The sequence below is a fragment of the Indicator indicator genome, chromosome 14 (genome assembly GCF_027791375.1).
Source record: "Indicator indicator isolate 239-I01 chromosome 14, UM_Iind_1.1, whole genome shotgun sequence".
Classification (NCBI taxonomy): Eukaryota; Metazoa; Chordata; class Aves; order Piciformes; family Indicatoridae; genus Indicator; species Indicator indicator.
Genome location: NC_072023.1, coordinates 5,247,598 through 5,263,350, shown reverse-complemented (window position 1 = coordinate 5,263,350; position 15,753 = coordinate 5,247,598). Strand labels below are relative to the sequence as shown.

At 45.1% G+C, this 15,753-nt stretch overlaps 1 protein-coding gene across 1 annotated transcript; it reads left to right on the top strand.

Annotated features, from left to right (window-relative positions):
• The first annotated feature begins 851 nt into the window (after window positions 1-851).
• On the top strand, window positions 852-13,204 carry STRA8 (stimulated by retinoic acid 8). The gene is made up of 8 exons (XM_054387043.1): window positions 852-1,043; window positions 2,668-2,743; window positions 3,943-4,027; window positions 4,435-4,587; window positions 7,973-8,234; window positions 9,977-10,053; window positions 11,917-12,028; window positions 13,130-13,204. The coding sequence occupies exons 1-8, from the start codon at window positions 852-854 to the stop codon at window positions 13,202-13,204; spliced, it is 1,032 nt and encodes a 343-aa protein (XP_054243018.1).
• The last annotated feature ends 2,549 nt before the right edge of the window (window positions 13,205-15,753 follow it).

The window sequence follows — 15,753 nt, the reverse complement described above, 5'->3', positions numbered from 1 at the left end:
GGGAAGGGTTTCCCCAGGAGGGCATCTTGCGCTCTGGCAGGGTGGCAGCAGCAGGCCCGGCTGGGTGTGGATCTGGCCCTCTCTCTCATGTGTATGTCTGGTATTGTTGCCTGCTCCGATGTCGCAAGTTAATTTGGAAAAAAATTCCTGTGTTGTGAAGGAGTCTGTCTTTTAGTAAGGTGGGTGGAAGGTGTCGAAGTGCTTTGTGAAGCCAAGCTCTGGATATGCCATGGAGATGGAGCATCAGATCATTGCAGGGAAGGGTACAGGAGGTGGGGGGGCTTGTCTCAGCTGTGTTTCATGTTGTACAGTTTATTCTTTGTGCTAGACTAGGTTTTAGTATTTACAGATGGCATCCCCTACACAAAAAGAAAATGTTAAACCCCATGATTTTCTACAGAAAAGTAATCTGGAGTGCTCTTGGCAGTCACCCTGAGCTTTCCTTTTTTGTTTGTCTGCTATGCAGGCTGTAAGATTTCTTCACTTCCATATTTATTCGAGTATAAATAAACATTGTGTTGCATGGTTGTAGTGAGGTGGAGGTCAGTCTCTTCTTCTCTAGTACCAGGAGAGGAGATAAGAGGCAATTGTCTGCAATTGTGCCAGGGCAGGCTTAGGCTGGATAGTAAGGAAGATTTTTTCCTTGCAAGAGTAGTGAGGTCAGGCATTGGAACAGGCTGCCTAGGGAAATGGTGGAGTCACTGTCCATGGAGATGTTCAAGAAACATGTGGACATGGCACTTTGGACATTGTTAATGCCCATGGTGGTGTTAGGTCTGTGGTTGGACTCCATGATCTTCCTGGTTTTTTGTAACCAAAACACTTCTACAATTGTATGATTACAGCTTTTGATGAAGGCAGCTGGAAACCGTAGGAAGAAACATGCCAGAGCACGACCCAGTCCCCTAACACAGCGGCAAGAAGCAGAGCTCTGCGTGGCAAAGCAGCACTCGTCACAGCCACACCAACGAGCTGTGCTCACAAGGCTCTTCATCAGCCTCCGGGAAGCTGTTCTGTCCCAGTCAAACAGCTCAGCCTCAAAGGTGTGAAGCCTATTTCTCTATGCATCACTGTTATCCATGGGTATGTTTAAGCAGGTTGTTTAGGATGACCACTGTGTGTCTTTCTGGGTGCCAATGGTGGGTGTCATTTCACTGGGTGCAGCTCTCCTGGATCACTTTTACTTTAAAGCTGCTGGCTCAGTGTAAGCAAATTGCTCACTTGGTAGTCATGGGTTTACCATGTGCCTTATTTGCTCTGCTCTTGGTTTGTTTGGTTTTTTTTTTTCTTTCTATACAGCAGGTTTTTTTCTATCTTTGCAACTCTTTTTCTAGTGTTTTGAAAACAAACCAAGGTACCCCATGATAAAATTAGCTTGATTTCACAGCATTTTGCTCTAAGTCAGAATAGTGATTTTAGGGACAGAAGATGCCCTGGAGGAGGGAGTAACTCATTCAACTTGATGAGGTGCACTTTGTCTTCAAGACACTCTGGAAAAATATGTCAGGGAGAAAAACAAGCACCAGTAGTGTTTATTTGCCTCTACTAAACTTAAGAAACTATTTAATCAAAACAAAACTTTTAATTAAGATTAAATTGACCCAAATGAAAGGGGGGGATATTACCATAGTTAAAGCAGAGGAATAAACACCTGGAGTCCATTCAGTTATATTGGTTACTTTTTTTTTTCCCCAGTTCAGGACAGGAATTGTCCTTGTAAAGGGCTTTGAGGCTCTGAACATGCAAAGTGCTGCTATCTGGGTGTTGTGCCTGCTGAGCCACTCAGTTCTCATGCAGATTGAAGTAAAAGTTCCATTTGCCATGTTCTGAACAAGATGCAAGTTAAGCTGAAATCACCATGGTTCTCAGAAGCTAAGACTGAACAGATGCTTAATTTGTCTGGTCTCGTGGAACTTCCTTCACATACAAGTTCTTACCATTGCTTTTTCAATAGGATCATATGTCCCTTATGTGATTTTTGGAGGCCATGGAACTTCACTATCTTCAGGAGCCTAAGTACAGAAGTTTACTTGTAAGCCAAGATTTCAACCTTTGGTCAAAATGTCCAGCCTGAAAGCTCCTGCTTGAGGTGTTCATGGATGGTCTCATCAATAGCATAAATCTTGAACCATTTTTGAGCTGTGTGTATTTGGATGTACTGTCTCTATGTTCTCAGTTGTGCTTGCTATAAAGTATGTGCAGCATGAGGTCATTTCAGTTTACATCAGAATAGCTGAGAGCAGAACATGGCAAAGGCTTCTCCTAGCAAAGTTCTCATGGGAAGTGATTACTAAAGTCTTATGCCTGTAGTTGGTAGACATCCAAATAATCTTGCCCACATGATATTTCTGAACATGCTCCAAGAAGAGAACAATCCAAACAAGTCTGCTGATGAAAGAAGATCAGAATTAAGTAGGAAATGTCTTATGTGACTGCATGTTATGTGTATGTATTGCACAGGATAGACCCAAATACTTCTCTTCTGTATTTTAGTCTCCTCTAGTATTAGTTCTTCCCCTTTTTCATATGGATAAGGGTAGCTGGTGAACTAAACACAGTTGTTTTCACAGAGACTGAAGGACAAGTGAAGAAAATAACCCAGGCGTGTTAAAACATGAATCCAATCACAGCAGAGAGCAATCAGTTCTGATTTCTTCTTCTGTTTAGTATCAGGTTTTGTGTAAGGCTAAGAAAGCTATCCAGAAGCTGGAGCAAACCTTGGGTTCATTGCTGAAGATGAAAGGTAACTATGGAAGCATTTGACTTAGACTGCCTTGGCTTGGTTTTTTGTTTATTTGCCAAACAGATAGGTGAAGCATTAGAGCCAGCTCTGACTTTAGTTGTAGCAGTAAGCAAGGGATGGTAAAAAGCCTTGTCAACCCCCTAAGAACTGCATCTCAGAAATAAGCCCTCCCCAGCCTTGGTGAAGGAAGGAAATCAGTAACTCCTGCTGTCCCATGGCAACAGGCAGTTCAGGGAGAGCGCCTTTGTCACCCTGCTGCTGTTCATCCCCAGCAGGCTGGTGTGGGTCTCCAAATTGCGTGCTTGGGCTCCCACTGAGAGGCTGCAGGACCATGTATGCTCCTCCTGGACACAGCAACAAGGCACAGTGCAAGTCACAGCCATCAAAAGCACAACCAGAGCTTAAACTTCAGCTGGCTCTCATGTGAGGCAAAGCAGAGGGACAGAGGAGCTGTTGAGGATTTATTTCCTAGTATAGGAGATGGATAAAAATGGGTAAGAGGGATGCTGCAGTTTTGTTTTCTTTTTAGCTTGGCAAGTTGTCTTCATTCACTTCCCCACGACTATGGGAGCCACCACGTGGCACACTGGTCTAGGGATGTGCTGTCAGCTCCCGCTGTGGGGCTTCACAGCCTTGCCAGAATGCTTTCTGTTGACAGATGTTGGCCACTGCCTCCAGTGGAGGCAAGTAGGACTGGGAGTTGATGGGGTAGAGCAAAACTGAAGGGATCATAGGTGGTGAGGTTGGTTGAGGACTAGTTTGGAGGAGAACTTCCCCTTACGTTTGCTTGCATGTGTGTACACTTCACACTGCTTGTGAGTCACGAGTTGATTGTGGGAATGTTAAGGGTTTCTACATGAAATCTGCCCATTACATGGCAATTGCAAAATACTGCATTGGCTGCTGCTTACCTGGACTTTGATTTTCTGGTTGTTTTCACTGCCACTTCTCTCAGACCAGCATTAGGAAGAATGCATTGATTCCAAGTTCCTCAAGGATCATAAACTCCCAGTAATGCTTGTTACATTATAGGAGAGTAATCAGTTTCTTCTTCTCATTTCTTCCTTTTCATTACCTAATGAAAAAGCTGTGGTTCATGAAGAACAAGTTGTTGAAATGATTCTGTTTGATTGGGGCTGAGTGTGAGAGGGAAGCCAAAAGTGCCACTGATGTGACAGTAACCTTTCTGCTGACAACAGAGTCCTTCAGTCTGGAGGATGGGAACCCATCCAGCTTGGAGGAAGTCAGGGAGGAATATGTCAAGAGGCACTTCAGCAATCACAGGTAAGGGCTTGTAGTAATCAAGGGAAGATGATAACTTTTCACTTGCTTCTATCCCAGAATCTCTGAACTTCTTTGTCATGGTTACTGAACTACCAAGCAGAGGCCTTGCAATGGGAGGCAAAGATGGAAGGGATTTCACCTGGACCCCTGTAATCTTGTACAGTGCAGGAGCACTCCAAGCATGCTGTTGGTCTCATTTCCAGTCATCAGTGCCTTTATTTCCTTTCCTTTCTATGTAGCAAATTTCCACCAAGGACTTCTCATTTTGCCTGCAAAGCAGAAGGAGGAGGAGAAAGCTGGCTTGTGAAGAATAGTCCTGGACTCTGGAGAGACCATGAAAAGGGCCTTACTAATCCAGTTACGAGGTAGTTCATGTGGCTTTTTTTTCCCCTGTGTGTTCTTTCCAGTGCTGCATCAGCCTCAGAAGCTGTGAGTGAGAGTGACTCTGCAGTCCAGGACATGATCCCAGAATGTGAAAAACCAACAATGGAAGAGGATGGGAAGCCAGAATTTATGCAGTGTGCAGACACAGCATCCCCAGATCTGACAGAATTTGAGCGGTAGGTCCGCCCCACATTGCACTCAACTTGTCTGCATTAACACCATGCATTCAGTCACTGCCCTTCAGCCAGCCCTGCTGCAGCCTCCATCTCTCTTGCAGAAGACTTGTGCCAGTGACTTTGTCATTGCTCCTGATGAGGCTGAGCAGCTCCCAAGTCCTTAAAGATTCACAGATTGTATTGGGTTGGAAGGGACCCTCAAAGGTCCCTTTGTCCAACCCCACTGCAATGAGCAAGGACAACTCCAACTAGATCAGGCTGCCCAAGGCCACATCAAGTCAGATCTTGAATGTCTCCAGGGATGGGGCCTCAACCACATCCCTGGGCAACCTGTTCCTGTATTTCACCATTCTCATTGTAATGAACTTCCTCCTTAGGGCCAACCTAAATCTATCCTGCTCCACTTTAGTGGCAAAATTACTGTTTTTTTTCTCAAAGTTATTGACATCTTCAGATTACATTGTTCATCACATTCCTTCCCTCGCTGTCAGACAGCAGTAGGAGTTACTTAGAGGTCATGGATGCTTGTCCAAGAGTTTAAATCATCATTTCATTATAAAGATGTGAGACACAGATGAATGCCTAATCTCTCCTGTACCATCAAGTAGAGACAATGTCACCCTAAATCATTGCAGAGTTATGAATATGCAGTCCCAGGAGAAACTCACAGCTGCAGCTGGCATCGTGTTCCACACCACCACCACCATAGCCAAGAACTTAGAATAATGGAATCATTAAGGCTGGAAAAGACCTCCAAGATTATCAAGTCCAGGCATCAACACATCACCATGCCCATTAAATCCAAGTCCCAAAGTGCCATGTCTATATGCTTTTTGAACACCTCCAGGGATGGTGACTCCACCACCTCCCTGGGCAGCCTGTTTCAATGCCTGACCACTCTTTACATAAAGATTTTTTTTCCTAATATCCAACCTAAACCTTTCCTGGCACAGTTTCAGTCCATTTCATGCTACCCTATTGCAAGTTATTTGGAAGAAGAGACCAACCCCCACCTGGCTCCAGCCTCCTTTCAGGTAGTTGTAGAGAGCAATGAGGTCTCCCCTCAGCCTCCTCTTCTCCAGACTAAACAATTCCAGCTCCCTTAGCTGCTCCCCACAAGACCTGTTTTCTAGACCCTTCATCAGTTTTATTGCCCTTCTCTGGACATGCTCCAGCACCTCAATGTCGTTCTTGTAGTGAGGGGCCCAAACAGAACACAGTATTTGAGGTGTGGCCTCACCAGTACTGAGTGCAGGGGCAGGATCACTTCCCTACTCCTACTGGCCACACTATTGCTGATCCAAGCCAGGGTGCTGTTGGCCTTCTTGGCCACCTGAGCACACTGCTGGCTCAACTTCAGCCAGCTGTCAACCAGCACCCCCAGATCCTTTTCTGCTCAGCAGCTTTCCAGCCACTGTACCCCTAGCCTGTAGCACTGCATGGGGCTGTTGTGACTCAACACAGCAGGACCCAGCACTTCCATAGTTCCTTCTCTTTTGCTTCGAACTGGTGCTTATTTATAAATTTCCTCTGGCTTACTGAGTTTCTTACCAGCATGAGCCTGCAGCTGTGCCAGCAGATGGCACCAGCCTCCTGCTAGTCTTTCTGCTTCAGAGGTGGCTGCAGTATGCTTTTGTTTACAAGACCTTGAGATCTGCTGAGTCAGGGTTTTCTGGGGGAGATAAGCTCTGCTTCATCAAGGACTGCACAACAGAGCCATAAACACCTGACTTTCCCTTTCTTCAGTGACAAAGCAGGCCAGGGTCTGCAGTGTGTGGACTCTGGCACTTACCTTACAGCCTTACAGAAGATTGCAGTTGGTTCACAGCTAATTCTTCTCAAAAGATCATCTGTTGTGGCAGACATAGAACAATAGGGACTCTTCAGGAGACAAGAGAACAGCCTTTTGGTCTAATCACATTATTTGGGCAGGACTGGAAATGCTTTGGGCTTCAACAGACTGGGTGTTTGTCCCATGACCAGCAGCTGGTAGGACTACACAGTACTCTGTCCAATGTAAAAAGTGATTCTGTCCTTCCATTTGGGAAGGAAATTGTTGAGTCATGGTTCAAGCTTGGTATCTCTAACAAAGCAGTCCAATGGTAATTCATAATCTTCTGTTTGAGAAGCTCCAGATCCTCTGGAGCTGGACAGCCAAAACCTTTAGTGAGCACAGTGCCATCCATGAGACTGCTTATTACCCTTCCAGTATTTTGTCTCCAGCAACACTGGCAAAGATTGCAGCATATGGGAACTGGAGTTTTGACATGTTTGTGCTTGCATGCAGAGTTATCTTAAGATTTTCAGTATTGGTTTGCTGGAAAAAAATGTGCAATCTTACAAAAAAAGAACATGACTGAATTCTTTTGAGTTAACTTTCTTATGCAGTACTCTTCAGTTCATCAGGAAATGTGCTCATTTGGGATGTTTTCCAAGGAATCATTTCAAGCCCAGATGCAGTAACAATGATTGCTGTGTCTAGAACTCTTGGTTTGTGCTCCTTTAATCTGATGTTCATTCGAGAAGCTCTAAGCATTTAATTCAGGTAAAATAACCTCAGTGCTGCTTTCCAAAGCAGGCAGTACTGTCCCTGCTTCCCTGTGCCACACAGTGGGCTTATTCTGAGACTTAGTCAACCAGGTTGAAGTTGTGACACTTCTTTTCAGAGTCATAGAATGGCTTGGGTTGGAAGGGACCTTAGAGATCTACTCCAACCTCCCCACCATGGGCTCAGAAGCCTCTTGACTGGACTCAGCTGCTCAAGGCCTCATCCAGCCTGGCCTTGGACACCCCCAGGGAGGAGGCAACTGTGCTGCATTAGAAGTTTCACTACAGACTGCTTAGAAGTCATCTTAGGGCTGTGTTTCCTCACATGTAAAATGGAGAAAATTGAGCTCCCATGCTTACTTAAGGCAGAGCATCCAGGTCTGGGCTAGAGTCTCTATCTATGTAGAGTACCTACTATGTCAGGATATGACCTCAGCCAAAGCTTCTAAGTCTAGTGCAATGCCAGTGAAAGTATAAAAAGTGACTTGGAGTGTAAAAGCCTCAGGATACAGAGGCAAGTAACTCAACATTTGTTAAATGCCAGAATGAGGTTTGCCTGTGCAACGAGTACAGCCTGCAGCACTTGGAGCTTCTGTTGTGAGGCAGCCCTGCTGAGCCTGTGGCTGGAGCCTGCCTTTTGCAGATGAAATCCTGGCAGAATAGAGTTGCTAAGATCTTCAGAGCTGGGCAACCTTCAGTAATTGTGTGAAGTCTAAGAGTGGGGGGAGTGAGTGAAGTAGTTATGGAGCAGAGCTACTCCCCAGTCTCCTGCTGGTTTGCAGTAGATGGCTGCCTCATAGCCTGCTCTTAAGAGATCCTCCCTTTCCTTTCCTTGCAGATACCTGCATTTTTATAAGCACACAGTGGACCTGCTGATAGAGCATGAAATTGTTTGCACTGAGGAGCTGCCTCTTCCTGAGGTCTCCACAGCTATTTCCCACTTCTGGCAAGAGCTTTCTGAAGAAAGGAGAGACAGCATCTTGCAGTATTACAGCCTCATGGATCCTAAGCCTGCTTGCCAGGAGCCTGTGTGCACTGCAGGTTGGATGAGGGACAGCAGAGGTGACAGTGAGGAAGCCAGTGGGTCCACACCAGAGGAAGTAAGTGCCCAGTAACACACATGGCTGCCTCTGAATCTCCAAGCCTCCAGAAGCTAATTGGCTCTGCAACTTCTAATTGGAAACATAGAGTAGCTGTAATTAAGCTTTCCCAAGACCACTTGAATGCATAAGTGGAGACAATAAACAGCCTTTGGGTGAAGGTCTGCACCAGATTCTCTGGTAAGACTCACAGGCAGCTCTAAGTGTGCAGCTGTAGTAATCCTGCTTAGTCTCCACTGACCTATGGATTTTCTGTCCTAATTAACAGTTACATTTGCTCTAACTTGCTCCAGGGGGAGGGAGCAAGAAACATACAGCTATTGTGGTCTGCAGACTCTCTGAGGAGCACAGATGATCTATATCCAGGAGTGCCCAAGGCCTGCTGTGGTTTGAGTTGAGTGGGGTTTTCTCCTCAAAGCACTTGGTAGCAAAGAGAAAGTATTTGTAGAGCAGTTCCAGTGGTACAGAGGCCTGTGCCACACACCTCTGCAGAGCCAGGAAATCACTGACTGAGCAAACCAGGGCATTTGTTACAAAAGAGATGAAATAACAGCCAACCTCTTGTAAACTGTTCTTACAGCACTGATTACCTAAGCTGCTGCTGCTAACTGCTCAAAGACCTGTGCATAATTTTATTAGCTTTGAGGGAGGGAGGGAGAGAGAGATGTCCACCTTTGGCATATAAGTAAGCTGCATTGATAAGATCTTTTTGAATCACAGGACACAACTCCTACTGCTGAACTCCTTAGGAAATGTCATGGGAATGTTGCATGTACAGTTCTTTCTGGCACAGAAAATGTGTGATTACAATATGGCTGAGTGAGCTAATGAGCTTATCTGTCTTAGGGAGCATCCAAACTCCCTTGTAAGCCACTGGTTTCAGATTGGAGAGACTGGCTGAGATCTCCAGCTGTAAGCAGCAACCATTAGCAGCATAAGAGGGACATGGAACTGCTGGAGTGGGTCTAGAGGAGGCCATGAAGATGATCAGAGGGCTAGAAAACCTCCCTATGGGGACAGCCTGGAAAAAAGAAAGCCCCAGGGAGACCTTTTAGTGGCCTTCAAGTACCTGAGAGGGTCTACAAGGATGCTGGGGAGGGACTTTTTACAAGGACGTGTAGTGATAGGATGAGGGGGAGTGGATTGAAGCTTGAGGAGGGCAGATTTAGACTGGATACTAGGAAGAAATTCTTTACAGTGAGACACTGGAACAGGTTGCCCAGGGAGGCTGTGGATGCTCCCTCCCTGGAGGTGTTCAAGGCCAGGCTGGATGAGGCCTTGAGCAACTTGGTCTAGTGGAAGGTGTCCCTGCCCATGGCAGGAGAGCTGAAACTGGATGATCTTTAAGGTCCCTTCCAACCCAAACCATTCTATGGATCTGAATCTCTGAGTGCTCTGCATCCTGGTCTAACAGGTTCCCACAGTCAAGTCTCTAAAGTGCTTATACAATTAATGCTTTTTATTGCTTTTTTTTTTTTTTTAAGGTATAATCTTAAATCTAATTCCTAGAGGCTGAAGCACAAGCCTAAGAGAATGGACTATAACCTCATGTTCCTAGTCATGAAATAAGCTAATCCTTATTAATTCCTGTCTCCACAGAACCCTCCTGGTTTACTCTAGCTGTAAACACCCCTATTAAATGGGAAGAAATGATAGCATGCTTTTAGAGGCTTCATTGTTAAAACCCATACTGTAGGTAGGACTCCTGGATACGTTGACATCTGAAGTGTTTTCACTGATAGGTAAAGTTTGAAGATGCATTTGATGTTGTTGCTGCTTTCCTTGACAGAAGCAAGACTCAGGGAGTATCTAGCCAGAGGTAAATTACAAATTCACTGCTTTTACTACACAGAGTAAGTCAGTACCCACTGTGAAGACTCTACTGCAAGTTTTCTGTGAAGTAAGGCAATAGCCTAGCTTCTTGGGTTTTGGTGGGGTTTTTTTGGAGCCTAATTTTTCCTGCATGGTTAGAGTAGCAACCTCCAGCGACTGTGCTCACAGTGGTAGTGTCTCTTAAGGTGCACAAGTGAGATGATTAATAGGCATTTATGGCAGAATCAGTGAGAATCACTTATGAAGTGAATCACTTCATTGTGATCAAAATCCCCCATCACTTCAGGGTAACTGGGGGCCTTCTGTTTTCCTTCACCACTCTGCACAGCTTTCCACCTTTTCAAATTCCAGTATTTGTAACATTTCCCTTTTCTCTCTCTCCCTCTCTCACTTACCACCTCTATGAGGACCAGGACAAGTCAGCTAAATCATAAACTGCACTCTCATTGCCTGAGACAAAGAAAATGATCATTTTTTTTATCATTGTCTCCCTTACCTTTTTCAAGTCCCTTAATTCAATCACAAGGAGGTAATCCAGCTGAGGTGTGGTGGACCTGAAGAGTTAACATCAAAGAAACACAAAATCTATTAAATAATAACATATCTTTCCACTGCAGGTCAGCTGAGTTACCTAAAAGAGAACTTGTCAGATACAAAGCTGCCACTGCCTTTGATTTTCTCTTTTTCCCCAGCAGACCAATGAAAGAAAAGGGTTGCTTTCCTCAAGAGGAAAATCAGATTATGACTCATCTTTTATGCATTCTTGCTACTTACTTTACTGAGGATTGTTTCTCTCTGCTAATAATGTTTTTCATCTGCTTTTTAAAATCCCATTTTCTACTGATTTTTCCATGTTTAGAGTTCTTTTAGTGTAAATCTCTGTCTTTCACTACCATTCTTTCTTGCACTTCCAGAAGAGAATGAATGGAAATAAGGTTGTTTTGGCTGCTGACAACAACATACTTGAATACACAATAAAGCTTAATAAATATCTATTTAATAGGCCACAACTGCTGATTGCTTTTAAAATAAGATTTCAGTACTCCTTAATATTGCAATGCATTGCCATCATCTTCACAATCTGATTTAGGTCCCAAATTACATTAGTATTTCAGCAGTCAACATTTATCCTGTTCTCTGCCTTCCTTACCACTCTGTGCCTTGCAGGTCTGGATAGTATGGTGATGGCAGAACTTTGTAAAATATAAGAACACAGAGCTGAGATCATTTAAAATCTGAGATTGGTGAGGCACAGGGAGAGCACAGAGCTGAGATGTTGTAAAGTCTGAGATTGGTGAGACACAGGGAGAGCACAGAGCTGAGATCTTGTAAAATCTGAGATTGGTGAGACACAGGGAGAGCACAGAGCTGAGATCTTGTAAAATCTGAGATTTGTAGGATACAGAGCTGAGATCCAAAGTGTCTACTGTATCTTTTGCTGTTACCTGAGTACAATCTGCCAGTGATACCTAACATGTCACTTCACAACCTCAGGGTACTCCATTCACTCCAAAACTTTACAAAAGAACTCAGAGCTGTTCCTCTGAACAACCCTACCAAGCACACTACCAAATTACCATTGTTGCTCTCAGTGTATTTTCCCCTTTGTTGGGAAACTGGTTTCCTGTATTGCTCTTCTCTCTTCTTACATATTTTCCTTGCATTTGTTGGACAATATCTCATCAATGTGTCCACCTGCCTTTCTTGGCTGTTGGTTTTACCAAATCATCTTGAAAACTATTCAAATCTCTTTTTTTGAATTTATAAGTAAGGTGTGGAAGACAAAAGGGAGGTAAGAGGAGAAATGAGGGAACAGGAAATGTCATCAAGTGTCTGGTTCCATTTTCAGTGCAGCACATGCAGACTGCACTTCTGAAAATCCAGTGGATCACCACAGACTCAATCTGCAGATCACTGACTTCCTAAAGAGCCTCTTCTTTCCCAATACACAGTTTTGCCAGGTAAGCTTTGCTCCTTATAGAAGGAGCAGTGTGTGGTAGCAAGGCAAGGCACGTGGTGTGCACCCAGCTGAAACACAAAGGGCAGCCTGTGGTCTCCTTTCCTTTCATCTGCAGAGCTGATGAGGTGCCAGGTTTAATTATTGCTCATTACATCCCCGTGCTACATGATGCTGTTTCTGGTTAACTGTCCAGGGACAAACTACTGTTGTTGGTTTGTCTGTGTTCACCATTTTGCAGTCACAGATCCACTGAGTGCAGTTCCCCTTCAGCTGCTGCCTTGGCTCTCGAGGCTGTGCCCTACCAGCATAAAAAATGCTTGAGAAAGACTTACAGAGGAGAAAGGAGGAGGCCATTTGGGCAAGGAAAGAGAGAGCTCTTAAAAGGAGAGTGATCCAGAAATAAGAACAGGAGCATGCCTCCATATTGCTGAGCATGGGATTAGTTAAGCAATCTTGTAATTTTTGAAGAGCTATTATCTTAAGGTCACATCATAGGAGTTCTTCAAGGCCAGGTTGGATGGGGCCTTGAGTAACCTGGGCTAGTTGAGAGGTCCCTGCCCATGGCAGGGAGGTTGGATTAGATGATCTCTGAAGTCTCTTCCAGCCTAAGCTGTTCTGTGATTCTATGTTTAGCAGCAGGGGCAGTAAATAATTAATTTAGATTGAGGTCCAAAGGTTTTACCATACCTAGGTGAAAATCAGTGGGTCACTTATTCTCTGCAGGCTAGGGAGAGGAGACCTTTGGCTGCTAAAAGAGCAGGAAAGCCTGAAGTCAGTAGAAGTTAAGGGGTCAAGGAAGCTCTCACATCTTCAGAGCCTATTCTGTGACTCACTCCCTACTTCAGTCAGTAACAGCTGTCTAAATTATGTAAATAGACACAGGGTGGAGCCCTGTGACCTGAGAAAGAAACAGATTGAATGGTTGAGAGGTTCTTCATCAGGCACCTCAGACACTTGGCAGGTGCTGGTTCTGATTCAGAGAGGAAGGAGGACTCATGGCTCAGTGGCTGATGACATCAGCACTTGACCAACCCACTGTACATTTGAAACACAGTCAGCTGCTGTGATTTTTAATCCTGCTTAACTTTGGTGGCTCTTTCAGGAAGAAGATCTCCAGTTTGATTATGTGACTGTGATGCTGAGATGCACCGAGACCTTCGATGATGAAGATTTCTGACCAGTCTCTCTGCTTGCTGATGTTTTGCCAAGCATTGCTGGGTTACAGCAGGCATGAGGAAGGGCTTGCACCTCTTCCAGTGAAGCACCACTCTGAGCAGAGGGTGCAGATGCTGTGTTAAAGTGGTTTGTTACTGTTGGCTTCCCATTCCCTCCTCAGTGTTCCTTCATGTATCAGTTGAGTAAGTTATACCTTGGGAAGTTGAAAAGTTCCAGGATTTAGATCTTTTAAAAATCTTAAATGCTTTTCTCTCTTGCTCTCTCATGTTTAACCTCACTTTAAGAATCAAACTGAGACGTGTGGGAGAGCTGCAGAGAGGTCACATCAGTGACAGCCCTGTAAGACACACGTCTCAAATGGCAACCTGTGAAAATCACTAAGTGCCCTGCACTCTGGCACTGGTCACTTCTCTGGTGCAATTTGTCATCTTGGCCTGATAAGAAAAGAGGAATTTTCTCACAGAGAGTGAGATTAAGCTTTACCATCTCTTTGAGGACAGCAGCAGTGGCCACCCACTGCCAAATCACCCAGAGAAGTGCAGGCACAGTAATACACTTTGGATTATTTACTTCTGTGAAGCGTGTAAAGCTGAGTGTTCATCCCTCTGCTCTTCTGCCACATCTCATCCTGTGCTGAATAGTGCTGCTCAGGTGGTGTCTTGGCATTTAAAATGCTGTAAAGATGAATAAAATCCTTCCCAGTTTGAAGCTATCATTAAGGGCTCTCTGCAGACTTGGACAAATTGTGTTCTGATAGTGGTTATGCTGAAGTCATACACAGAGCTATCACAAACAGAAAGGCTGTCATTTTTAAACCTAAAATAAAGCTGCTGGTCCTCAGCAGCCAGGCTTTTAGGCTGAATCCAAGAGGGCCAGGCTGTGGCCCAGCACTGCCTTGGTGCATAAAAGCATGATAGACACAGCTGTATTTACACACCACAGGTAGAGCCTAGGACTGAAGTACAGGGGGAGGAAATTCCTCCAGAGCACCTTCTGTCCCTGCAAGTTGAGGGGAGGGACTTCTTACAAGGGTTTGCAGTTATAGGATGAAGGGGAATGGATTGAAGCTTGAGATGGGCAGATTTAAGACTGGAGATTTGGATGAAATTCTTTACAGTGAGGGTGGTGAGACACTGGAACAGGTTGCTCAGGGTGGTCATGGATGCCCCCTCCCTGGAGGTTTTCAAGGGCAGGTTGGGTGAGGTCTTGAGCAATCTGGTCTAGTGGGAGGTGTCCCTGCCCATGGCAGAGGGATTGGAACTAGATGATGTTTAAGATCCCTTCCAACCCAAACCAGTCTGAATCTGTAAGTCCTCTGCAACTTGGTCTAACAGGACCAGCTCTGAGTAGGGGCAGCCCAGATGCCCTTCAGAGGTTCCTTCCAACTGAATTACTCTGTGATTCTTTGAATACCACCTGCCCCTCAGCATGGCAATGACCCTGAGAAATACCATTACACTGTATATTTTATTTACTTCCTCCCCCAAACATCTCAGTATCATCTCAAGGAATGTTTCATCACAGGAAACACAAGGTCATGCTACAGCAACAACAATGTTACTACACACCACCAGCACCACCTGCAGTCACATTAGGTTTGGCCATATAGGTTAAGGCTGTTCCTGCTGATAATGAAAAGGGGCAAGAATCTGCAAACCATTTCCCAGAGAAGTGGTTGCCACCAGACAATCACCACACCAGACCAAACAGGTCTGCAATAGCAGGGATGCATCAGACAGCAAGCAGAAGAGTTTTGTCCTTCATCTTTCATGATGATTATGATGATTCCTTCCCTCTTTGGTGATGATTCCTTCATCTTGGTGGAGTTTGGTGCCCTGGGGAAACTGGCTCCCCTGAGACTGCTTCCAGCAACCCAGGTGGGATTGATTTTAATGAAGCCACTTTTGTCTGTTAGATCAAGAACCTAAGAAAGGTCTCTAGGAGAGGCATGTTCAGAAGAAAAATCCATGCCTTTTACCTTAGATGCCTCTCTCCCAGCAGCATTCATTTAACTGAGTTCAAATTGTAGGAACATGGAATTAGATGAATCATGACTTAGGTGTGCCTGCTCTTTTCTCCTTTTTCAGGACGAGAGATAAACCACAAGCTGAGAGGTGAGCATTGCCATCTTTAAGGTGGTGGGAATTAGCCAAGGCCCAAGCCATGCCTGAGATGGCACAGAGCTCACATCAGGTGGGCCTTCTCCTGTGGCTCCTTGAGCAGCCAGGAAAAGCTCTGCTTCAGCTAAAGAGCTGCTTCTTGGAGTCCCCAAGGCTCAGTGCAAGGAAGGAAAGCCAGTATCTCTGCCATGCATTTCTTGGGCTTTGGTGTTCTCCACAGAGGGAATGATGTTCTTCACAAGAGTGGGCAGGCAGGAGCAGAGGGGGAAGTTGACTCCCTCAAGTTCACCACTGGTGCAGGGAGCAGAGCTGGGAAGAGAAAGGCATTACCATTCTCCTGCTCCAGCCTCTAACAACTGTCACCTCATGTCCAGGTGATGGGGACTGCAGACAGAGTTTTCAGTCCTCTGTTCCTGAGATGAGTTCTCCT